The following is a 25,040-nucleotide window of genomic DNA, read 5'->3' on the forward strand; positions in this document are numbered from 1 at the left end:
CTGGATGCAGAGGGGGCAGCGTGGCTGGATGCAGAGGGGGCAGCGTGGCTGGATGCAGAGGGGGCAGCGTGGCTGGATGCAGAGGGGGCAGCGTGGCTGGATGCAGAGGGGGCAGCGTGGCTGGATGCAGAGGGGGCAGCGGGGGCAGCGTGGCTGGATGCAGAGGGGGCAGCGTGACTGGATGCAGAGGGGGCAGCGTGGCTGGATGCAGAGGGGGCAGCGTGGCTGGATGCAGAGGGGGCAGCGGGGGCAGCGTGGCTGGATGCAGAGGGGGCAGCGTGGCTGGATGCAGAGGAGGAAATATAATTGAAAAAAATATATAAAAATATTATTTTTCCTTGGATTTATGTGTATTATTTTTGCATACAACTAAATAAATATTTCTGTCCTGACTTAAATACTTATTATGTTTTTAAAACAGGACTGCCCGGTAATTATTTTGGAGGGGTGCCTTCAAAAAATTATGGAGACTCTTAAGGGTGCCGCAAACTGCAAAAGTTTGGGAACCACTGGCCTAGTGGCTTCAAAAGTGAATTTGCGGTCAGTCAATCAGAGGTTGCTAGCTAGTGCTGGCGACTGTCATCATCAGGCACCCGCATTTTATATGGCTTTGACAGGTCGAATCTGTGTCTCCATGTAGGTCTGCATCTGTTCACAATTACGTGAACGACCTTAATGTACTCAGCCTATGGCGCCTCTTCCTCCCCAGCCCGCCCCTCCAGGCACAAGTATAGATAAGTGCAACTCTGTGTATGCTTGCAGCTTTTTTTGTGGACAGATGGACTACTAATTTATTGATTTTATGCTACGCCAGCTTCAGGCCCTAAGTGTGCAAATCTACAAACATCCAAAATATTTTTTGCTGAGTACACAAAAAAATATAATATAATGAGCTATAGCTTCTGAAATGTTTAGACTGAACCCTCACTGGAAGTCTGAGAAAAAAACATTTCAACCATTGAACTAAGGTTGTGTTGCTTAAATATAGTCACTTGTGTATGGCTTTACAAAAGATTTTCTGTTTGTGCACAGAGGTGGATTGTCGAATGTAAAGTGGCCTCCTATTGTAGACCAAATTTTCTGTAGGCGGGGTCAAATTGGCAGGAGGTGGGCAAAGTGTGCACCATCACACCACTTGAGTGGGCATGGCCATCATGTCATGGCTGCTTTAGACAGTGCCAGGTCGCCCTCCAACCATTTACACATCAGATACACTGGCAATGCTGCATGCTCTCTGTTAGGTGCAAAGAGACGAAGAGGGAGGTTGCCACATGTGGAAAGGAGAGACAGGAGGGGGAGCTGTCACATGGGAAAGGGGGGGGGCTAACAGTGGAGAGCAATGGATTAGATCGATCCACCTGGCATAGTCAATGACATGGCTGGACCTGGGCCAGCCTCCACAAGGTATAGTAATTTCTGGGCTGGCCCTCCATGGCCCAGGGCTGGTACAGGTTAGCCTGCAGCCAGTCAGAACTAGGTCCCGGGCTAAAACACTGCCCCCCTAAAAAAGCATCAAAAAATGGACTTCAGGTACTATACCTCAGTGAGACTTGGTAGGATGTTTCCTACTGCCTCATCCCAACTCCTGGAGAGTCTGCGGCCACAGGGCTTGTCATGCCCTGTTATTACCCCCTACTGGGACAGAATTCACTCTCTCTTGAGTGGTCTATTTGTGGCCCCCGTAGCAAAAGATCCATGGACATTTATTCTGTGCTATCCTCCCCAGAACTTTAACAAATTCTCCAGGGAATTGGCCTCAGAATTGGACCCACCCATTATTCTCTGCACTCAAAAAACTATAGCAGCAGCAATGGAGAGAACCACCTACTATCTCTACAGCAGGGGCCATGTATTTGGACAGGTTTGGGCCCCTTGGCTCTTTGTAGAGAGTAGGTCTCAGCCCTCCAAACCTTCATCCACCAACCTGGTGCATGTGCCGTGGAGAGAGCCACATTCCACAAGCCTCCCCTTCCCGATCTAGATCTAAGCATATCTGACACCCAAAATTGTTATGCACCCTCTTCTATACTATTAGTCCTGTATAACACCTACCTCACCCTTTTTTCTTAAAAATAAGTCATATTTTTATATTCACCAACAATTTTGTTTCATTGTGTATCACTTTGTTGAAAAGTGGTCTATTTTATTTATTTGGTTCTATTATTGTATTGTAGCTGTGTCTTTTTGACAAATTAAAGTAAAGAATTTCAAAAAGATAAACAGACCCATGACATCATAAAGGGGTCACCTGTCTACCAGAAAAGCTCCCGCAGATATATTTACTAAAACTGTGAGTTTGAAAATGTGGAGATGTTGCCTATAGCAACCAATCAGATTCTAGGGGGTAAATGTATCAAGCTGAGAGTTTTCCTGCGGGTTTGAAAAACCAATCGGATTCTAGCTATCATTTATTTTTTATATTCTAGAAAATGATAGCTAGAATCTGATTGGTTGCTATGGGCAACATCTCCAGTTTTCAAACCCGCCGGAAAACTCTCAGCTTGATACATTTACCCCTAGGTGTCATTTTGTAGAATGTTCTAAATAAATAACTAGAATGTGATTGGTTGCTATAGCCAGCATCTCTACTTTTTCAAACATGCAGTTTAGTAAATATAACCCACTCCCGGACTGATTTATGGCCAACAGCCTGATGGCAAAAATTAATGAAGTCAAGGGTTATAGAAAAAAGGAAAGAAAAATGTGCGTTCATGAAATTGAGTTTTATTGTACCTTTTTATTGGTGAACACATAAATTTGTCTGCGTTTCTGTGCAACAAACGTGCCTGCCCGCAAACATATGTTTATAAAACTGACCTGTTAGTGTACTAGTTACTCTTGCACGCTCTCACAATGGTACACACATTAATTATCCTTTGTTCTACAGCTCCAGGCACACGGCTTCTCCTCCTCCAAGACCTGTCATTTCCACTAGTTATGTCCATGGTACATCTGATCTACCGCTGACCAGCAGGACCGTGCAGCAGTGTTTGTATGACACTACCCAGCGATTCCCGGATGAAGAGGCTGTTGTAGTTGTGCAAAGCGCCGTAAGGAAAACCTTCAGCCAACTAAGCAAAGATGTAAGTGAAGGGCAAACAGAACGTGTATGAAAGGAATGTAAACGAGAGGAGTATATGGTGTAGGCTCATATAACAAGCACTATATAAACAGGAAGGTGTTCCTTGCAGTATATGTGAAATAGATTAAGTACAAAGTCAGTGTATATAACATATATTGGCACAGACAAGATCTTGCTGCATCCTGTCGCCTATACAAGGCTTGTACTCCATTCCGCATACTAGTGGGTTGGATGTCCTATTGTCACTCACAGGGCTTTGCAGGAATCTATGACCTGGAAGCTTACCTTCTTCTAGGCCACAGATAGTGGGACTGTGGCAGCCTCCCAGTATGAACCACTGCAAACCTAATAGTATCATTCATGCACATGTGTAGCTGGAAGTGATAAACCAATCTTTTGAAAAACAGAGTAATTGTATTATGAAGAGCACAGAAGATTTGTTCACTAGCAAACAAATAAGAACCATGCTCAACTAAACCAGAAAGGTCCTTAAGCGCCAGATATCTGGAAGCGAAGAAAGACTATTTTTGTAGACAGTCTCCCTAGGCTTGGCTTGGTTTAGAGCTTCCGTCTAGGACAGACCATGAAACCCTGGGGAAAAAAGAGAAGGTAAAAGTATAGTGTTGTAGATTGATATTAACATTTTGCATTACAAAGAGCGATTCTATAAACCATTATTGTTAATTCTCAAAATCGCACTTGGAAGGGAGGGAGGACACTGCTTCCAGTTACTAAGTTTAACCCTAGAACAAAAGTAGAACGTTGTTCCCTAGCAATACCTATGAGAGAATAACACACACCTGATGGTTTCTCCTATAAAAGCCTCCCGTTCCCTTCCTGGTGGGCGCCATTAGTGATTTTAAAAGCTAACAAAGGAAGCCCATCTGGCTGAAATAAATGGAAAAGTGACTCCTCTGGCTCCCGCTTTAGCTGTTTTGGTCAAATAGATAAGCACTGAACTATGAACAGGGTTCGAGCCTCAGTATTGCGAATCAAATCTGATTCCACCAAAGTGGACAAAGTATTGGTCCTTCCTTTAAGTTTAATGTGCAACCCATCTAGGTAGACGTAGACAACATCCAAGGATCTAAGACATAAATCAGAGATGACTCAAAATCCCTAGCCACATAAACTAATTCTAGTAGGCAAACTACAGGCAGACAACATAGGTAACATATGTTTTAAGAGTAGAATCTTGTAAAGAACATTCAACAAGCGTCTGTTGAATTTATAAAAAAAAGAATTTTCATGAGACCCGTTTCTGAACTCATTACCCTGGGGGTATATTTACTAAACTGCAGGTTTGAAAAAGTGGAGATGTTGCCTAGAGCATCCAATCAGATTCTAGCTGTCAATTTGTAGAATATACTAAATAAATGATAAATAAAGTCTGACATGAGGTATTTTGTGAGAAAGAAGATATGCTAATTACTTTCTATATGTCCAGAATGTTTTCTGCAGAAAGATTGAAATTGTTGGTTAAAACCAATATCTACCGATGAAAAGCTTTGTTTTCCCCATAGTGTTGCTGTAAAATACCACCATTTTGTTGCCTGTTTGTAAAGTGTCAATTGAATTTGATTCTGAGTTTTTTGAATATGACCTTGAAAGCTGCCCTTTACTATAATACTGTCACGATTGGCTTACTGGAAATAGATCCCTATGCTCTGCTGAACATAGCTAGGCCCACCCACGGGCAGGTGGTTTTCACCAGAAACCCCCGCAAGGAGGTATGGTCTTAGTGGCACCAAACCTGCAGGTCGCGGTCCCGCGAGTGAGTGAAGAGCAGAACGATGTGGGGGAGCCAGGTGAAGCGGGTAGAAACTATGGAGCCCACAGGTAAGTGGTATAGATACAGGAACAGGAACAACAATAATATATGCTGATAGTCAGCAGCCAATGAGTCAATAGGAGAGTAGATGCTCTGCAGAATAACAATGAAAGAACAGGAGCTGTCACAATGGTGTACTCAGGAGTAGATAGTAGAGATACTGGAACAGCGGAAGTTCGACACTAGACTAAAGCTGAGAGCACACTGAAAAAGCGGAGGTAACTCAGGACAACAGCTGATGAGTCATACGTGTAGTAGCGGCTCTGGGAGGCAGCAGTGAGAGAACAGAGGCTGTCACGATGAAGTACACGGGAGATGGTAATAGAGGTACTGGAGCAGCGATGGTTCAGCACAGGCCACCAACTGAGTGCATGCTGGAATAGTGGAGGCAACTCGTAGTAACAGCTGAGGAGTCACAGGTGTAGTAGCGGCTCTGAGTGGTAGCGTTGAGAGAACTGGAGCTGTCACAATGAAGTACACTGGAGATGGTAAGAGAGATACTGGAGAAGCGATGGTTCAACACAGACCACCAACTGAGAGCTGGCTGAAATACACACAAACTACAAGGAGAACAGGAACCAGAACCACAGGCTGCAGGAAGTAAAGAACAGGCATCAGACAGGTGAATCCAGGAGGTTTAAATAGTGCTCCAGAAATGTTTAGCCAATGAAAAGAGGGAGGAGGCCTTAAAGTGCAATAGACTTGCACTTGCGCAGATTTGATAATAGCTGAATGAATGGATGAAGAGTGTCTGACGCTGGGACATGGCAGTTTCCAGATCAATGGAATGCAGGTAACGAGACAGGTACCTATTTGCGGGACCGGAGCGTTACAAATACATTAGTATGAGAATGGAGATGTACTTGTGGCCGACAACCTCTCACAGGTTTTGAGTCTGTGAAATCTCCCCTTCGCAAGTGAGCTTGATCAGAGGCAATGTATGGTGGAGTATTTAGGCACTGTCTTGGTAGGCAGAGGGAGTTTGAGCCATTCTTTTAAATCCCATATTGCCTAAGAGATGACACTTACTAAAGAGAACCAGTGGTTTCCTTGACTTGGAAAATAATTCAGAAGGAATTGCATTTCTCTACAATTTAAGGGAGCTCGTTGGAAAGCTGGAGTCAGTACTATCAATTTTCCACTGTTCGGTTGTATAATATTTGTCTTTTTTGTAAATCAGTGTGAATTAATGTTTTATTGCAGCAAACTTTGCTTCTTAAAACTTCAAGAGAAGCTGATTTGTGTCCCCATCGAACCCAAGATCTGCATTGTCTGCAATGGAATTAAAACTAATTTCCCCATGTGTAATTGGAATCCTAAATATGTTACTAGATTCAGATTTAAATTCTCCCAGTCTTGGCCAAATGCCATAATTCTCCATTAGAACAAGTCTTGCTTCCTGGATCCACAGGATCAGAGCGTCACTGGCACGTCAAGAAACATGCTGGGTCACTAATGAGAGATGACACAAGCTACACACAACAAATAGCAATGAAATGGCATTATGTGATAGTACATCCCATATTACTGATGGCCTCCAGGTATCCTCTACCTGACTTCAGTGGTTATCATAGATGGAAATTATTGGCAAGAAGGTGAACATGTACATCAGCAACTCTAAAGTAGGCTCCATCTTCTGGACCATAGGCCCGCTAGTCAAACAATTCGTTTTGAGACATTTTCGTTCCTTCACTTTGCCAAGAGTGGTCAGTATTGGTTTAGGACATGATTTTATAAGTAAAAAAGTATTTATTACCAGAGACTTCAGTAGAGAAAGATGATAAACATTGGACATGTGTACACTAGGGCTGACCTGGCCAACCTGTGGCTCTCCAGGTGTTGTGAAACTACACATCCCAGCATTCCCTGCTGGGTATCGGCTAGTTATCTACTGGCAAAGCATGCTGGGGCTTGTAGTTGCATAACACATGGAGAACCACAGGTTGTCCAGGCCTGCACTAGGTGATAGCTTCATCCGGAAGGAAATGGGGTTGATGAGGTCCAATGAATGCTTTTAGTTGAGAATCACACTGTGTCTCCTGGATGTAGAAAAGGCACAGGCTTTCAATGTTTAACAGCATATGTTTTCCAATTAAGAGCTTTGGGGAGAGGATCATAAATTTTTCTTCCAGATTATTTGGAGATCATAGATGGTAGTATCAATGACATGGAAATGGAGACTGGCATTGGAAGTTAGGATGGATACCGAGATAATGAAAAATTGCGTTTGTCAATAGATTTGTGAACATGATTGTTGTAAACGTGCTAGTCATCTTGGTGTGTGGAGATACAAATCCATAGGCATGGCTTAGATGAAGTTTGAAACACTGGTGGATGCGGCTTACATGATCCGGGAAGGTTCTGTAATGTTAAAGAGCTTGTGTGGATCTTTTCAGTCCAGAGGATAGAAGTCTGGGAGACAGCATCAGCTCTTAACATTTTTGGTACCTGGTTGATAAGTGAGAAATGAAACGTGCCCACCTGGCTTGCTGTAGAAATAATAACGACCGTGTGAAGATACCGGAGATTACTACGATCCGTGAAAATGTTGACAGGGTGAAGTGCCTGTTGTAAAAGTAATCTCCATTCTTCCATGGCTACAACCACAAGCCCTCCGTCTGATGCACAAGTTGGAGTTTTCTTATGATTACATAAATAAAGTGGATTTTTTTTCTGAACAGTTCAGATATGATTTTTACTAGAGATGCTCAGGTTCAATTCCCCGAGAACCGAACATACCCGAAACTTAGCAGATCCGAGTAACGAGCCGAGCCGGCTCGATACTGTTGCGCGCCCTCGGAATTGAAAACGAGGCAAAACGTCATCATTACGTCATCGGATCTCGAAAGTTTTGGATTCCGTTTTAAGATCCTACATAACAGTGGGTGGGAGGGAGGGCGGACCCCCCTTTTTCTTTTTTGCCACTGCTGTGTGCCTCTGTGTCCTAGATGTGCTAGGAACTGCCGTGTGTTTGAGTCATTGCTCTGTCGCTTACCATCCAGCCAGATCGCTGCAGTATTTGTCCGAAAGTGTATGAAAATAATATTGTGACCTGTGAGTTGGTCAAACTTGACTGCAAATGACTTGAAATTAGTGTTATTGAGGTTAATAATAATGTAGGAACAAAAAAAGAGCAAAATTATGTGATTTTAGCATATTTTAGGATTTTTTCTAAAAAAATCCAAAACCAAAACACAGGAGGGTGGTTTTGCCAAAACCAAAACACGAAGCTAATCCAGATCCAAAACCAAAACCACTTCACGGGGGTCAGTGAGCATCTCTAATTTTTAGTCCATGAATATCTTTAGTTTGGAGTATATAGTAAGTAGAAACATATATATATTTGTGAGATTGGAACATGACTGCATATCATGAATGCAGTAGGTTGTAAGAGAAGAGTGACTAATTGTTTTCCCTTTCAGGTAGAGACCATGGCTGCTGGGCTCCTAGCGCTAGGCTTGAAGAAAGGAGACCGTCTGGGAATGTGGGGGCCAAACAGCTATGAATGGATCGTTGTGCAGTATGCAACGGCTCAAGCTGGGATCATACTGGTAAGATCAGCTGTGTGTTTTAACCACAGCCTTTTATTTAAAATTATAAACAAAGTATTTTTAGAAAGGTGGACCTGCCACCTGCATACTAAACAGATATGTGATGAGGCAACATATAAATATTAATTGTTATTATTTGCAAAACTGTTTCTTTCATTTCCACCTTTTTACTTGGAGAAATTGTTGAGATCGGCCATTGTAAGGGACATTGGTTCAGCTCACTAAATGTGCTGTATCCACTTAGTGTAGGTGCTCTTTAAAGCTACTAAACCTAATATAAAAATTGCCTTAAATTAGAGTCAATAATATTATTTGCAATTAATATATATGTAAAATTTTCCAACCCCTGTTTTATAGCCTTTAATTATAACACATAGTGCAAGTATACCATATAAAATGTTCTCAAGTACCTCAACCAAATCACACCATTGTTCATCTCTCTACATATAACTGTGTTCATTCCTCGTGTGAATATATTTTGCTCCTGTTACATAATGTAGAATATATTGGTTTTTTTTTTTTATTCATCATTAAAATATTTTAATTATTCTTGCATACTACACTATATTTTGTTTAATTCTTAATATGTCCTAATAAGTCAAAGTCTCAGCCTAGAACTTAAAGAAGTCTTCCACTTTAAAAATCCATTTTGCAAAAATAAACAAACCCCCACCCCCGTAATAACCGTAATTTGTTTGGGTTCTCTCACTTGGGGCTCTGCGAAGAAGAGGAGATGTTACCCGTAGTACAGAACACAGTTAATGCTAATCTGGAAGAAGTTATTTAGACAAATAGATTCTTAAGTGTAAAATCCATTTACCTATTCTTCCTGTAAAACATGCTGATGGAACAAAAATACTTTTCATATTACACATGCAGTGTCCCTCCTTATAATAAAGGTTTCCTGTCTCCAGGTATCTGTGAATCCAGCGTATCAAGCGAAGGAACTAGAATATGTGCTTCGTAAGGTAGGACACCGGTGCTAAATGTTTATCATCCATAGTAGCAGATTATTATAAAGGTGCTTGAACTACAGGCATGCCAGCCTGTTACATATGCTAATTTTATTAATATTTTATGTATGTGATATACAAATGCGTCATATAAATCAAATTATTAGCAATCTGCAGCATGGGGGGCACGGGGACTGGAAATAGAGACTAACCATCTTTTTTAGGCTCACCCCATGCCTGTGGTGCATGCTGTTTGTAAATTGATATTGTTACTAAGCTGCTAAAGAATATTTTTTTTAACTTACACTAAAGAAACAGTAAATGTTACTCACTGACTGTCAGTATGTTTACTGACGGTTGGTAACCGTGGTTCCTACTGGTAGAAAAAATGCACTTCTAGGAACTTCAATAGACAAAACTCGCTTACGGTAAAATCAGTGGTTAATACTTCTATGACGGGCTGAATAAATCTCATCAAATGGATGAAACAGCAGCACTCAAGATGATGGTAATAAATAACAAATTATGAGTTTATTACACTATAAAAAAAGCTGTGTAAATCTGTCAGGTTCATCCAGTGCTCATTTATGTAGAAGTTTCCACTACAAATATCTATCTTCTCCACTTACAGTTTCCCAGGCAGTGTCTAAACGAAGCAGCCAGGAGACATCTAGATCTTATATTATATAAATATATATTGGTATATATGAGCTTAGCAGTAGCTTTGTAAAAAAGTAGGCTTTAGAGGGGGCATTGTAGAGTAAGGTGATGTGGAAGCCAAACTGATTGACACAATATTCACTCTTTATGGCTAATATTGTTTCAATTAAACAATACAATATTCTTATGTTTTATGTGTCCAATTCTGTTCTTTTCAGAATTCAGCTGGAAGGGGTCAAAGGTTAACATGGTTTGAACAGATGTAGTCTTAGTGCAGAAGAACAATCTTATTTACCTATAGGTTTAAAGAACAATGAGAATGGTCAAGCTAAATGAAGTGAAGTGAGATTTGCATCCCAACAATTGTAACAATGTTGGTTTATGTGTTTTTTTTTTTATCTCAAGGTAGACAATGTTTAATAGGAACTTCTTAGCAAACTGCAAATAAGACTATAGATCATCACATTGTGTGACAGATGCTGTTAAAATGTATAAAAGTTGGTACTTGTCTGCATAAGGAAACACCTCTCTCTGCTTGAGAGGTGTCCACATCTGATGTGAATGCAATAAAGACTTCATATTTACTTCAGGAGACTTTGAAAATACTTTTTGCTTTATCAAAGGCCTTGTGCCATATTGTATTCATTTGTCATTTTTTTTTATTTTTCCCTTTTTAATGTACCTGTGTTATTACTCTGACTATTTGAAGATTAATTAAACAAAAAACATCAAACTGCTTCTCGCTAGATTACCTATCCCTGTTCTTCATCTCCCCCCTTCCACTCCCAGTTATTTCCTTTTTAATCTAATCCTGACCATATATGCAGTGATATGTGCCAATTTTGGCTGATAATGCAATATTTGTGGCCCGAAAGCTTTGCATGGATAAGGACCGGACCAAAATAATGGGATCAATTTTGGGCATGTCCAGAAATCGGGTTAACAGATGACTGCTATGTGTGTTGTCCTCTACTACCACACTATAAAGTCGTCTTGTGATGCAGCAGCTCACGCTGAATGGCAACACTGGAAACTTCTTTTGTCCTGTTCCGTCTGCGCTTAGGCCGAAGTTAAGCAAATCATTTTCTTTGATTTATGACTTTAAACTTCAAGTGGTGTCTTTTGTGTTCTTTGTCATAGTGAGGAAGTCTGAGTGTTTAGATGAAAAATGTTTCTCCCGCAAATCTCAGACTTATTGCATGATACTTTCCTCTAACGTTTGCATAAACATTCAAGCATCTTAGTAGTAATACTACATATTAAGCAATTTTAGTTTTAGTGGTATTCACCACTGCAGTGTCTGTATTTTATTATTATTATTATTATTATTATTATTATTATTATTATTGTTGTTGTTACCTTATTTCTATTTCATTTGTACATTTCAGTTTTTACTTTTTGCATCCTTTCTGCAACTCTTGCTTGATATTGTCACTCCTGTTTACTACTTCATAGGTTGGCTGTTCTGCCCTTGTGTTCCCGTCAGAGTTTAAATCGCAGAGATACTATGAACTTCTTCGTCAAATTTGTCCAGAGATTGAGCATTCACCAGCAGGGGGCATCAAGAGCAAATTGTAAGTGGGCTCTATTATATGGGCATGTTTCCTATCTGTTTCTCATCTCTTATGTATATTTTCTCCTCTCCTCCCATGGGGAGTTCCATCTCTCCTTATATTGTTACAGTACTTACCATGATGATGGTCTAGCTCAGTTTTCACAAGCAGTGACGCTTGAATGCAGCATAGGGTAGTACACCACATGCTGAGTTGTGAGTACATTACCTTAAAGTGTCATAATCATTTTTTTTACGTTGTTTTTTCCACCTTCTGTTTGTCAGGCTCCCAGATCTACGCATTGTGATAACCTTGGACAAGAAGAACCCAGGTGCTTTTCAGTTTCAGGAAGTGATGGATGCTGGGAGCACTCAGTTTGTGAAGCAGCTGAATGATATACAGAAGACAGTGTCCTGTGATGATCCCATCAATATTCAGTTTACATCTGTGAGTTAACATATACCTGGTTCCAGCAACTAAATACTATTCTGTTTGTTATATTTTTGCTGCTCTGTTGACTCAGAATCCATTCCAGATTCTGCTGTATGTCAGAGTTGTTGTGTCTCTGTGTACTGGAGGTATCAACTCTTGCTAGACTCATTACTGCTCACTACCTAGCAGCTGATCAGCTACTACTCTCTGCTCATGCTGATTGGCCAGGACCTACCTTAATACTCATTGTCATTATCGCCTTGCTAATGTTTACCTAGGCTAATGCCTGTACCTTTTGTTCTATATAGATTGGTATATTTTCTGCTGCAGGATTCAGTAGGTTTGACCATGACTGTGTATACTGGACCTTGCTGTTGGATCTCTGCCAATTGACTATTCTCTCTTGTGTCTTGTTTGTCTTGTTTCGTCTACATGTAGCCCAATTGCTGCCAGTTTCCCTGACACTACCTCACTCACAGCTGATTACAACGATATATTACTGGAATCAAGTCGTGGGGCGGGGGGGGGGTATCCGAGTATCAGTAAACAGTGTGGTTTCGGGAAAGGCGACTGCTGATGGTGAAAAATAGTGCAATAGATTCTGTATAGGGGTGATTAGTCACTGAGAAGTTCATAACACTGTTAAATCTTTACCCACCTTCCCCTTCTACTGATACCAATTATAGTTTATCCGTAATAAGTGCTCAACTTGGCACTCCTCATGGACACAGTGTGGTACGTAACAAATCATTGAGTTTTGCCAGCTACACCGTGATGTTTTGCGAGACTGATCCAGGAATTCTTTCTGTATGAAGCTTAGATGTTGCCAATTGGTATTGGCTTTTAACAAACACTGAATCATTCCTAGGTTTTCAAATAATCCGTTCCGATTCATCAATAGGTCTTTTATTTTTTCCAAAATGTTGCAGGAATTTGCTTGCAGTATTTGGGGGTATGTGAGATTACTACTGGTCATAAAACAATCACCCATTAACAACTGAGCTGCAATCAGATGCTTCCTGTACCTGAAAGCGCTCAAGGAGACCAGTTTAGGCCCTAGTAAGGCAGTGCAGAAAAAGTTGGACAGCAGGGGCCTGATTCATTAAGGATCTTAACTTGAGAAACTTCTTATTTCAGTCTCCTGGACAAAACAATGTTGCATTGCAAGGGGTGCAAATTCGTATTCTGTTTTGCACATAAGGTAAATACTGCCTGTTTTTTCATGTAGCACACAAATACTTGATAGCTTATTTGTACACTGAAATTTAAAGTTGATATTTTTGTGCTACATGAAAAAACAGTCAGTATTTAAAACAGAATACTAATTTACACCCCTTGCATTGTAACATGGTTTTGTCCAGGAGACTGAAATAAGAAGTTTCTCAAGTTAAGATCTTTAATGAATCAGGCCCCAGAAGAATAAGTCCTACTGGAAGACAACTGAATTTCATGTTGCTAGTCAGCTAATTATTTACCAGCAGGCCATTCACAAGAGAATGGTTCCAATATATTTAATTCTGTAAAAATTACAATTGCATTGTTTGTTTTTTTTGTGAAAGACAAAACCTCATTCTATCATTAGATCAGCTTGTATTCTAGCTTTGATTTTCTTAAGAAGTGCAAAAACATCATCCTTCAGTTCAAGAAATGATCACATTTTTCTAATTACTTACCTTTAATTTCCACAATGCTAGTGGCACTTTGCAAATCTGGAAAGGTTTAATATTCATTATAGTTGTTAAAAAAAGTCCTCTAAGTTTGGGAGGAGTCATGACAACATGAACAGTTTCTCTCTACATTTTAACAATCAGCGAGACAGAGGGTAACTGTGATATTTTAAAGGCACCAAACTGTATTATCTGAGGACTGAGTATTACATTTTGCAAACAGAATAAACCAAGGACTACTACATGTCCTTAAGTCAGCTGGATAGTGGGTGGGAGGAAGTACAAGTACCTTGCAGTAGTAGAAAACCTAGTGTTTTCATGTGTTTTAACTTTAAGGAGTGGTCCTTCTATTGTATATCAGCCAAAGTAACCAAACTTGTGTAAATGTATCACCCTTATCATACAGATAGTATATTATTTTTTCCACATGCTATAAACCAAATAGTATAAATGAATGACCTAAGTGACAGGGATTGTAGTTGCTTCCAAGACTTGGCATTAAGACATTTAGCCGCAATAGAATATGGGAAACCAGGTTTCAAAACATTTAACACAATCCCAAAAGGTAAATATTTCAGGGCACGTCTACCAGACATGAATACAGGTCCTCAGGTGGCCACGTTGTCTTCAGCAGAAGGAGGCAGCTGTGTTAAAAATCTGGTGGGATTTAACTGGAACATAATATCATCTGTAATATACTTTACAGGCATTAACTTCTTTGTGACCCTTTGTCATATATCTGGCCAATAATCCTCCTTAGGAGGGCAACAAAAGATCTTGATTCCCATGAAGCTTTTGATGCACCTTTGGCTATCGTGTAATAGAGAAGATTGTGCAAGATGGGTATGTGACCTTTCTGTGAGTGAGATTTTAAGTAAGGGGGGACGTATCAGGTTTAGAAACACCTAGCAACAAAAGATCTAAAGAGCACACCCTGATTTAGCAAAGTACATGGAACATTATTCAGCTTTCCCATCTAGCACCTCTGTTTATCACAGAGTCACCGATGGTTCAAAATTGAAACTGGCCACCAACAGCATGGAAGAAATTCTAGTAGAAAGGTGGGAAATGTCATGGGATAACTGGGAAGCATACAAAGCCCAGATATATCTGGATAAAGTTCTAGAAAGCCCAGCCATATCTGGAGACAGTTTTAGGAAGCCCACCAATATCTAGTGACCGTTATGGAAAGCTGGGCCGTATCTGGTGAAAACCATAGAGATCCCAGTTATATCTATTGACAAACACAGGAAGCCTGATCATACCCCAAGTCATTTTAATAAAATGTCCAAAAGGACATTTGCACTAAGTCCAATTGTACAGGGGTCCCACAATTTAGTAGAGCTTCTAGCCCAGCTCCCAGACTTTAAAGGAAAACATAGCACCCATTTAAGAAGGAGAGAGTCTCCTCTTTCAATGAGTTGGTTCACCACAGTCCTTTTGTGCTCTGCCAGGTCAAATAAAACAATGTAAGCAAACATACAATACATAAACAATAGAATACTATTTGCAGCTTTAACTGTTATAGTGGTAGCAAAGTCCAAGGTCTGAAACATTAACGCTAGACCTAACAAAAAGTGTCTTTAAGAAATAGCCCACTTATGTCTTTAAAGCAGCCATGATCATTTTAGAGGGCATATGTTCTTGTACTCTCAGGGCTAGATTTACCAAACTGCGGGTTTGAAAAAGTGGAGATGTTGCCTATAGCAACCAATCAGATTCTAGCTGTCATGTATTTAGTGCATTCTACAAAATTACAGCTAGATTCTGATTGGTTGCCATAGGCAACATCTCCACTTTTTCAAACCCGCAGTTTAGTAAATATACCCCTCAGTCTCTTTCCAGAGCAGCTATCAGCCAATTCTATTACTGGATGATGTTAGATATATATAATATTTACATTTTGACTTGTTCTGCATTATTGCAGAGGGACTTGTTTGTTTTTATTTTTTGGAAGAGTTATCTGTTCAGTACCTGTACCTCAAGGACAGTAAATCGCCAACACGGCACTTGGGTCCCCTTGTGTCGTGATTTTCCCAGGAGCCACCCTTCACTGAGTTTGCAGGTCTGGTCGGATGGTGGAAAGAGTAAAAATATCTTCTACCATTTTAAGACCACCGTTTTCATGAGAATACATCATGGGGGAAATGTATCAAACCTTCTAGCAACCAATCAGATTCTAGCTCCTATCCCTGCTGCCCTAAAAATACCCAAGCATTGGGACATGCACCAGTGGCAGGGGCACTGCTGTGAACGGGACATACCTCCCAACATCCCAGACTGTCAGGACAGCGAGCGGGACAGTTCCCTAGGATATGCCTTATCACCGTTAATGTGCATGGCCAGTATACTGTATTTCTGTAATTTGTATATACAAACCGTGGTCAGTAAAAAAAAAAAAATATATATATATACATTCAAAACAGTAATGATAAGGAAATAGAACTTCCGCTACTAGGTGAATTCTTTTTTTTTATTTTTACCAAAGAACGGCGTGTTTGAATGTCACTGGTTCTTTACGTTTATTTGTAATAATTTTATTTACAGGAAATTTAATTCAACCAATGACCTGTATACCTGTTATATGCTGGAAATGTATTGATAGTGATACACACAAGCGTGCAAATAGTGATCTCATGAATGGAACTTTCCTTTTACACATGAACTAGAAGTTAGTTAGTGACATCTAGTGGTGTCATTTATTAAGAAAATCAATCTTTCTTCACTAGTCATTTAAGGGAAAGTAATTTTATTTGTTTTACTTGTCAAATCCCCTTCTCACAAGTATCAGAATAGTGAGTCCCTGCACCTTAGACATCATCAATTCCAAAATTTATCAGAAATGTGGGTTCTGAAAGCCTGTCAGTTGAATAAAATATGGAAGTTGAGTCCTTTCAGGTTTACACAATAACCTAAAGTACAGAAATTGCACACAAGTACAGCCGTTTACAAGCGTACATGAAGAAACGTTTTCATTTGAATACCGGTATAAGTACGCTCTGGCTATACGGTACTTGCCATATTCACACAGACACAACACACTTAAAGATATGCACAATGCCTATGTGCAATATAAAGTCCTAGCAGCACACATAGAAAAATAAAATGTAAATACATTAACACCTGTTAATACTATAATCATTAATAAAAATAAATGTAAAACATTTTTTTAATTGTTTTTTAACATGAAATACATTTATCAGGATGCTGTTAATGCGTACTGTACATAAAATGCATTTTTACAGTTGCTTTTAATTTCTAGCACATGTTCTGGCATGCATAGACATGCCTTGACAAAGCTACCTTGAAGCGAAATGCGCGCCGGCTCTGTCTGCGCCGCTAGCTCTCCTCCGTTATTAGGGTTTAAAATCATTCTATGCTATATTAACAATCCTAGGTTAAGCATCAATACCACGGCAGTAATAATTGGGTTCTGTTAAGATTATTGACCTAAACACACGCTTAACCCAGCTGATCTATATAGCGGGGAAACTCCTTCAGACAGTGTTTTGCTCGCTATATGATACAGGCAGTGAGACATAAAACTCACTACCCTGTTTTTCCACATATAGAGATCTGTATGATACTCAATAATCAGATCTTACGTTAAGAATTCAAATACAACTTCTTTCTCTCTCTTTAGAGGAATCGCTATCTAGTAATTGGACTCGCACAGTTGTATAGCAATCACCTGTTTAGATTTATCTATTTATCCAGAAGATGCTGTTATATTTATTCTGAATACATTATTCATAGTGCCTATATTGAAATATCAAATTATTTAAACATCTGATATATTTTACTCTAGTAAGGAGATGAGACAATTCGAAAGATAGATGTGAATCATATACTTGCAATGTAATTGATAACTTTAGCATTGCTTTATTGTAGCTATTCATTGATATCAATCTCTGCTACTGACGGTATTGATCTATTCCTTTCACGTACTATTTATTAAGGAACTATATCAGTCTTATATATATATATATATATATATATATATATATATATATATATATATATATATATATATATATATGTGAGATCTATATTCGAGATAATTTTGAGACAAATGTTTTTAAAGGACACTTTTTTTCTATTCATATGCAAGTTCTTTTTAATTAATATTTAGCCTTTTCTATTTTGAACATCAATTAATCAGAAGACGCCAATATATATGTATTTCACAAGTTGGATACATTTCTTTATCGCTTAAAGGTGTAATCATACATCCTTTATCATATACTCAAAACGAGCTCATGTGGTCAACTTTGCGATCAATGATTTATTTTGCTCATTTATTTAAGAAAAACTATCTCCATCATTTGCTGTTTTTCTGATATATTGAATATGTTATGTGTTTTTTTTATTATTTAGAAGTATTTTCTGTATATACAGATGTTGTTATTGCAATAAATGTTTAATTGGGTCCCTCTGCGTAACTCTATGTTTTCCTTGTTATATCTGTATGGAGGTTTAACACTGCCTCCTTTTTGAGTTGCTGCATTTTGTACCCAAGGGTGATTGTTATTTTTTTTTTTTTTTTTTTTGGATCTCACATGTTTTAGATCAGCGCCAGAGATTAAGTTTTGTTGGTTGAATTCTGTTTTCACTACCACAATTCTCCGTAGTATTCATACTGGGAATCCCTAACACACAAACAGGACAATGAAAAACAGACCTAATGTTCCCTTACTTTGGGAACATAAATCTGTGAAGGGAATTAACAAACTGGCTGTCCTTGTTTAGTTTACTCTGGAATGTTATGGGGCAAATACAATAACGTGAACAAGCTTTAAGTATTCCAAACTTCCTTGAAAATCTTAACAATGTTTGTGTATATTCTCTTCCTCTTTTACTGTCATTATTTTTATATCTTGATGTCCACGTGACCTGTATTGAAAGCTACTAACACCCATATTTGTAATCTTCCTTTAAGTGAGTAACATCTGTTCCTTCTTCTGCTCTGTCTTAGGGTACAACTGGATATCCCAAAGGAGCGACTCTGAGCCATCACAACATTGTAAACAATGCCGCTATGGTGGGGATGAGGTTTGGCTTTAACTGGAAAAAGGTGATAGTCAATATACATGGTGAATATATGATATTGTATAGGATCATTACCAGAGTTGACTCTTTTCGTGTCCCTCCTCAAGGGAGTTCGGATAGCTGTTCCAGTGCCGCTGTATCACTGCTTGGGTTCCGTTATCGCAAGTCTTGTGATGGCTGTCTATGGTCCTACATTGGTGTTCCCTTCACCGAGTTTTGAAGTTCGAGCTCTGCTGGAGTCTATATCGCAGGAGAAGTAATTTTTTTCCCCAGTATTTAAATGTACTTAAACTTTAATGTACCTTGCTGTAAGTCTGTTTTCTCTTATCCATACTGTAAATCTATATAATACACAAGCGATAAATCTGTATAAACAGTAAGTTCTGAAGTCATTGCTTATAATAGGTGAGTTCTAATTTCATTAGTATAGATTTCATTAGGAAACGTTATGTATTATAAGGAATAACCCACCTTCTACTGTACATAGCTGATGCTATTACATTAACCACTAGTTGGGATGTCTAGTGTAGTCAGAGGAATGCAACATTGACATCTCCAGATATGACTAAAATACTCCCATCAACATTGAAATGGACTGGTGAGCTCTGGCCTGGGAACCAAGCAAAAATTATTGGGAGTGGTTCATAGGATAACCGTGTCTACTGAGTACTGACACTGAGATATGGACAATTGTCGTTGTTTCCACCCTCCTGCATCAGTAACAGCTTTCCAGTAAAGGATGGGAGTTGTAGTTCATAGGCTGCTGCAATGCTGGCTATTATAATAAGCCCTGCATTTGTATGTTTCCAAAGTACTGGGTATAATGCTGATCATTCATTGCTGTAAGACTCTTTCCTCTAGTTTCATAAACACAATTATCTACCTCCTACTTCATCTAAAGTCTCCTACAATCATCTTACTTGTCCCCACAGTGGCAGAGATGTAAGTAGCAGAACATGCTCAAAAGGGGGGCAGGTGAGGGGAAGAAGTACAGTCCGACAACCACAGAGAAGCTAGATCCCCAATGATCTGCCTTTGTGTTTGTATGTGTCTGTACTTCTTTTACATGTTTCACTGACTGTCTGAATATAAATACATTTTGTGTACTTTTTATTTTTGAATATCTTTCCTTCTATACTTTCTTAGCAAATCGTTACTCTATCTGTGCATAGATTTGAGTTGGCGTTTGGTGATAATATTAGGCTACTAGTGTGTTGTACTGTAATGTACTGTTCTCTCAATGTTCCACAGATGTACATGTGTTTACGGGACCCCTACAATGTTTATAGATCTTTTGGGACAGCCAGACTATGCTTCACATACCTCTACTCTCACTTCTGGTACGTGGCAGGAACTTCACCTCCAGTATAATGTAACCATGTCAGAATGATAGTGGGGTTTCCATATGGGTTATTGGGATGTTAAGTGACCATTAGTCACCATTTGGCGGGAGTGCCCAGGGATTTTTAAAAAGGCGGATATTTATGGAGTCCATGCATATGGTAAAATGCCACCAGCTAAGCGAGATTAAAGCAGTAGGTGTTCCTGGCCAAAGTGAGTATCTTGATTGGATAGTGATCACTTGACCTTGATATCTTCTTTGGCCACGATCGCCCGCTTCTTCAGGGTCGCTGTTAGAGAAAGATTATGTCTAACCACTTTAATAAAGATGGCATAAATTTGTTGATTTATAACAATTATAGTCTATATTTGTAAATAAATTAAAATATATTGTACTCTTTTTTTGGCAACTATTTATTGCTCAGAATCTATGAGTTGAAGGGGACTGGATATTGTCTTTAAAAGAATGTGTGACTACAATATTACAGCTTTATAGGTACCAACAAAAACACAGTAGGTCACAATTCACAAAATTGACATTTTTATTAAAAATAAGTAGTCTACAAAATAATTCCACTAGAACTTTTTTTTTTTTGTAAATTTTTAAAAGACGCCATAATTTCAAAGTCATGTAATTGGAATCCTCTTGAATTTCGCATGCACATTTTTTAAGCTTAATTATTAAGATTGAAAAACTAGATCACAGTTATTTTGGCAGTCCTTAAGACACACCCACTGTTTTAATACAACTTTTAGAAACTTATGACCAAGACTATCAATTAATTGTTATTTGGAAAATCATTTGTGACTTTCACCTGAAACAAAAATATTTGGTTGTGTCTGCTATTTTTCACACAAAATGATGACTTTGATATTATTTGAATCCATACATGTAATGGCAAATGTTGGCTGTAGTTTCCATATGTGTAGAAGGAGCAAGGAACGAGAAAAACAATCCGTAGATAGCAGAAGACAACCATTTTTGTCTAGGAAGAGTACAAACATGTTTGTGCTTGGTTGTGTTATAATTGTAAATATATTAAGTCACATTTACATGCTTTATCTAGAAAAATGAATGCTGCAAAATTGCAAAAGAAAAGAAAAAGTTTACTGTAGCATACAGTGAAGCTGCTCATAAGGCAGTTTATATACGCATGTCAATTCAATGATTACTGGAATGGAATGTTTGTGGATGGCAGTATCCAGTAATCAGGGTTGGTTAAAACTACAAACATTACAAATCATAGGAGATGTTATCACGGCAGTCCTCATTTTACATGTTTGTACTGGCCGTATATATATATATGTATGTAAGATGCTCTACTCATTAAAACAGGATGTTTAATGCTCACAAAAACCACTGAGTAAATTTAAGGTTATGAGAGATATATATATATATATCTCAGAACCTTAAATTTACTCAGTGGTTTTTGTGAGCATTAAACATCCTGTTTTAATGAGTAGAGCATCTTGAAGCACAAATTTGCTTTGAAAATGTGAAAAAAAACCTTCCCTGTATGCTGCCTGTAGCTTTGGTTTTCAGAAGTTTAGTTCTTATGAGTCCTTAAGGCAGGGTTTCCCAAACCCAGTCCTCAGGGCTCCCTGACAGTGCAGGTTTTCCGGATCACATGTGACATAATTATGACCACCTGTGGATCTGTTACAATGTGTCAGTCAGTAATGAATACACCTGTGCTCCAGCAAGGAGATATGGGAAACCTGCACTGTTAGGGAGCCCTGAGGACTGGGTTTGGGAAACACTGCCTTAAGGCAATCATTCTTAGTCCTGTCAATGTAGCATGTAATGTTTTATTTTCCAGGCCTCCTACAACTTGGAGTTGCGACAGAAACCAATCAAGCCACCTGTTGATTCTTTTTAAAAAACTTTTTATTTTTTAGGAGTTATTGCTGGATCCATTGCACCTCCTGAGGTTGTGAGGAAGTTTATAACAGAGACCTCTATGAAAAATCTTTTGGTAAGTGGCTCCACAAAAATGTTTCCACCGAAGGCTTCTATAGAGATAAAGATAATTATTTTCTGACATTGCGTTTAGATGCTTATTTGCACTAGACCATAACAATCTATTAGACATTTACTTTCATGTCTAACTTGCAATAGACAGATACAAGCTGAGTGCTAAGGTTAGTGCAAAATTACACGTAAATTCAATGTTACTAAATGACAGTGGTCAGGTTTGTCATTGTATACAGTCAGATGTATATAAGAATATTGTTTGGAATATATGTATTTAATTTATAGTTTAATATATAAAACTTGACGTAAAACAGTGGAGATTCATGTCTGACCATGTTGAACCCACTTCCGGAAGACTCAGAAAGTTAAATTTGTCACACTGGTAGTTTTTACGTCACCATTGACAGGGAAAAACCATAACACCATGAAGTGAGACCAATCTTACTAATTGCATAGAGTAGGTGAACGTGGATATTTCCCACACACAGGAGATGATGACAGGATAACCTTATAAGCCAGATTAAGTCTCCCCTATGAAATGCATTTTTCTAAGAAGAAATCCCAGATGGTCAAATTGCAACAAGCCCTGGATGGGCAGTAGCATTGGCTCAGGCACAGTTTGGGAGGAGATGTGGAGACCTTTCCGGATGTTTCAAATTTAACTAAATTGGCCTAGTTTTAATTTTGTCTAAATCTTTCTGTAGCAAGTTACTATCCTGCTGTGTGTATTAACCTCACATAAATTAGCATTATCAGCAAATTTGGACACCTTACTTTCTCGCCCATCTCTAAGGTCATTAATAAGAATATCAAAAAGCTGTCTTCAAATACTGATCTCTAAGGTACACCAGAATAACTAGCTTCAGTCTGAATATGTTTAATGTATAACTAGCCTTTGTTTTCTATGCTTCTACCAGATCTCTTCCCATGTACATACTGGTACTTGTATTCTTCTTATGTACCAGACTGTTATAGGGATCAGTAAAGAACACTTTAATAAAATGAAAATATATATCACCTTTTACGGTTAACCGTATTATCATGAGCTTGTAGAACCGGTAGAAGAGGTCTTCACCTATAGCAGCCGCCTTTACCGTAGAGCTGGTTATGCTCACAGGTACTCAGATGCCCCCAGGACTTACACTCAATGTAGTACAAGCTTATGAACGTACTGTCGCCCTAGATAGCGGGAGATGGTACAAGCGGAGTAAGGGACAAGCCAAAGGTCTAGGGTCTGAAGCAGGATACATGGTCAGGTACAGACAAATAGTCAGGGCTGGCAGCGATCAAAGGAGGTCCGGGTAGCAAAGCAAAGGTCAGGGCAACGAGCAAACAATCAAGATCCAGGTTCCAGGCAGAAGGTCAAACACGGTAGTCAATCCAAAAGATTAGCAGACAGCCCAGGAGCAGGGAAGCAGATAGGATACTGAGCGCTATAACCGGCAGGGAGGCTAAGCCCTTAAATACATAGACTGGCCAATGGGAGCATGCCCCAGGTGAGTAATAATTAAATAAGAGAGATGCGCACGCGCCCGACTACACCTAATGCCGGGAGGCGGCGTTAGAGAAGAAAGCGTCCTGACCGTTGCAAATACCGGAAGTGACATCTCGGTCGTCATGGAGACGGCCGTGACGCAGCTGAGCAGTCAGTCGCGGCAGCAAGGCACCGTAGCGGCTCGTAACATCGCCTCAATTTCCCTCCCAAGATCCAGTGTAAAACTTACCTCCTCATATAAGCTAATCCTCTTTGTTAGACATTACCAGTCCTTCGTGAAACCAGGATGACACTGCGTTATCAAATTATCATCCTCAATATATTTCCGGATTGCATCCCTTATAATCCCTTCAGATAATTTATAATGTTATAATTAAGTGGCCCAATAATATACATTTTATTTTTATTGGTGACGAATTCTACTCCCTAAACATTGCTTGTGTATTTGCCCACATAGCTTCCAAAATGAGAGCCTCACTTAAATTACTGCTTTCTGTCCTTCCTTAAGATGATACTGATGCCAAAGATCTTGTACTTACTATTGCAATCCCCATATATGTAGTTCATGCAATATTTCAAATATTTCATGGCCTTTTCTCCTCATTGCTGTGGAGGAGCGTTAGATCTAAAATAAGCCTATGTACCACCCAAAACCAATGGGAATGTGGTGGAATTGCTCTCTCTGATACCTATTTGTGCTATTTGGCAGTGCAACTTAGTAATCTATTTTTTTGGTATGGGAAGAGGGGACACGCTGTTAATCATTTGCCCATTAAACCTCTGGACCCTTGATAATCAGATCTGGAATACTTTCTGTATGGGGATCATAGGGGCTGTTTGGGCCCGCTGCTTTGAAACTTTATAGTTGTGCAGGCATTGTGTGTTTGTGTCATTAGTCTTCTAGTGACCTATCAATTATGGCCACCCCCCCCCAACACACACACATAGGCTAGTACATAGTCTCTCTTCATGGGTTAGCGCTCTAGTTTATGTCTGCTACTGAGTACACTCTTCCAGGTAATCACAATCTCTGTGTACTGTAGGTTTGCTGTTTACATTATCTTAATGGTGACCCGTTTCCTCAGCAGCTTTCAAGCAGCATTACATACACAATCATCCTCTATTTGTGTTGCACTTTTTTATTATTTTCTTTAAAACTCTGTCTGCTGTTTTATATACTTGAATTGCACTAAACTGTTACACAGACCATGCTATGTAACCCTCTTTCTGTCAGACTATCCCCTAGTCTGTGCAGCTTTAAACAGACACTGAAAACTCGACTATTCTAAAAAGCCATCCGCCTAATCATTTCACCATGTTTAGTTACCTCACCCTCTCATCCTCCATCTCTCGCACTCGTTCCTGTTGCCCCAATTCCCCCTCACCGGCTCGGTGGTAGTCATTATTCCGAACAACTACATTCCGACAACAGTGATAACGACATGAACATG

The 25,040-nt window shown here is 39.3% G+C and overlaps 1 protein-coding gene across 2 annotated transcripts in view; it reads left to right on the forward strand.

The window, feature by feature from the left end:
* The window catches only part of ACSF2 (acyl-CoA synthetase family member 2), a 72,226-nt gene that overhangs the window by 15,246 nt on the left and 31,940 nt on the right, over window positions 1-25,040 (forward strand). For both annotated transcript variants that reach the window (XM_075177908.1, XM_075177909.1), the window contains exons 2-10: window positions 2,888-3,083; window positions 8,336-8,464; window positions 9,379-9,432; window positions 11,533-11,651; window positions 11,915-12,077; window positions 18,705-18,803; window positions 18,886-19,034; window positions 20,030-20,118; window positions 22,019-22,095. In XM_075177908.1, the coding sequence (XP_075034009.1) occupies window positions 2,888-3,083; window positions 8,336-8,464; window positions 9,379-9,432; window positions 11,533-11,651; window positions 11,915-12,077; window positions 18,705-18,803; window positions 18,886-19,034; window positions 20,030-20,118; window positions 22,019-22,095 (1,075 nt within the window). The remainder of the gene's footprint in view (window positions 1-2,887; window positions 3,084-8,335; window positions 8,465-9,378; window positions 9,433-11,532; window positions 11,652-11,914; window positions 12,078-18,704; window positions 18,804-18,885; window positions 19,035-20,029; window positions 20,119-22,018; window positions 22,096-25,040) is intronic.

This window comes from Mixophyes fleayi, chromosome 6, assembly GCF_038048845.1.
Source record: "Mixophyes fleayi isolate aMixFle1 chromosome 6, aMixFle1.hap1, whole genome shotgun sequence".
NCBI classification, from domain to species: Eukaryota; Metazoa; Chordata; class Amphibia; order Anura; family Limnodynastidae; genus Mixophyes; species Mixophyes fleayi.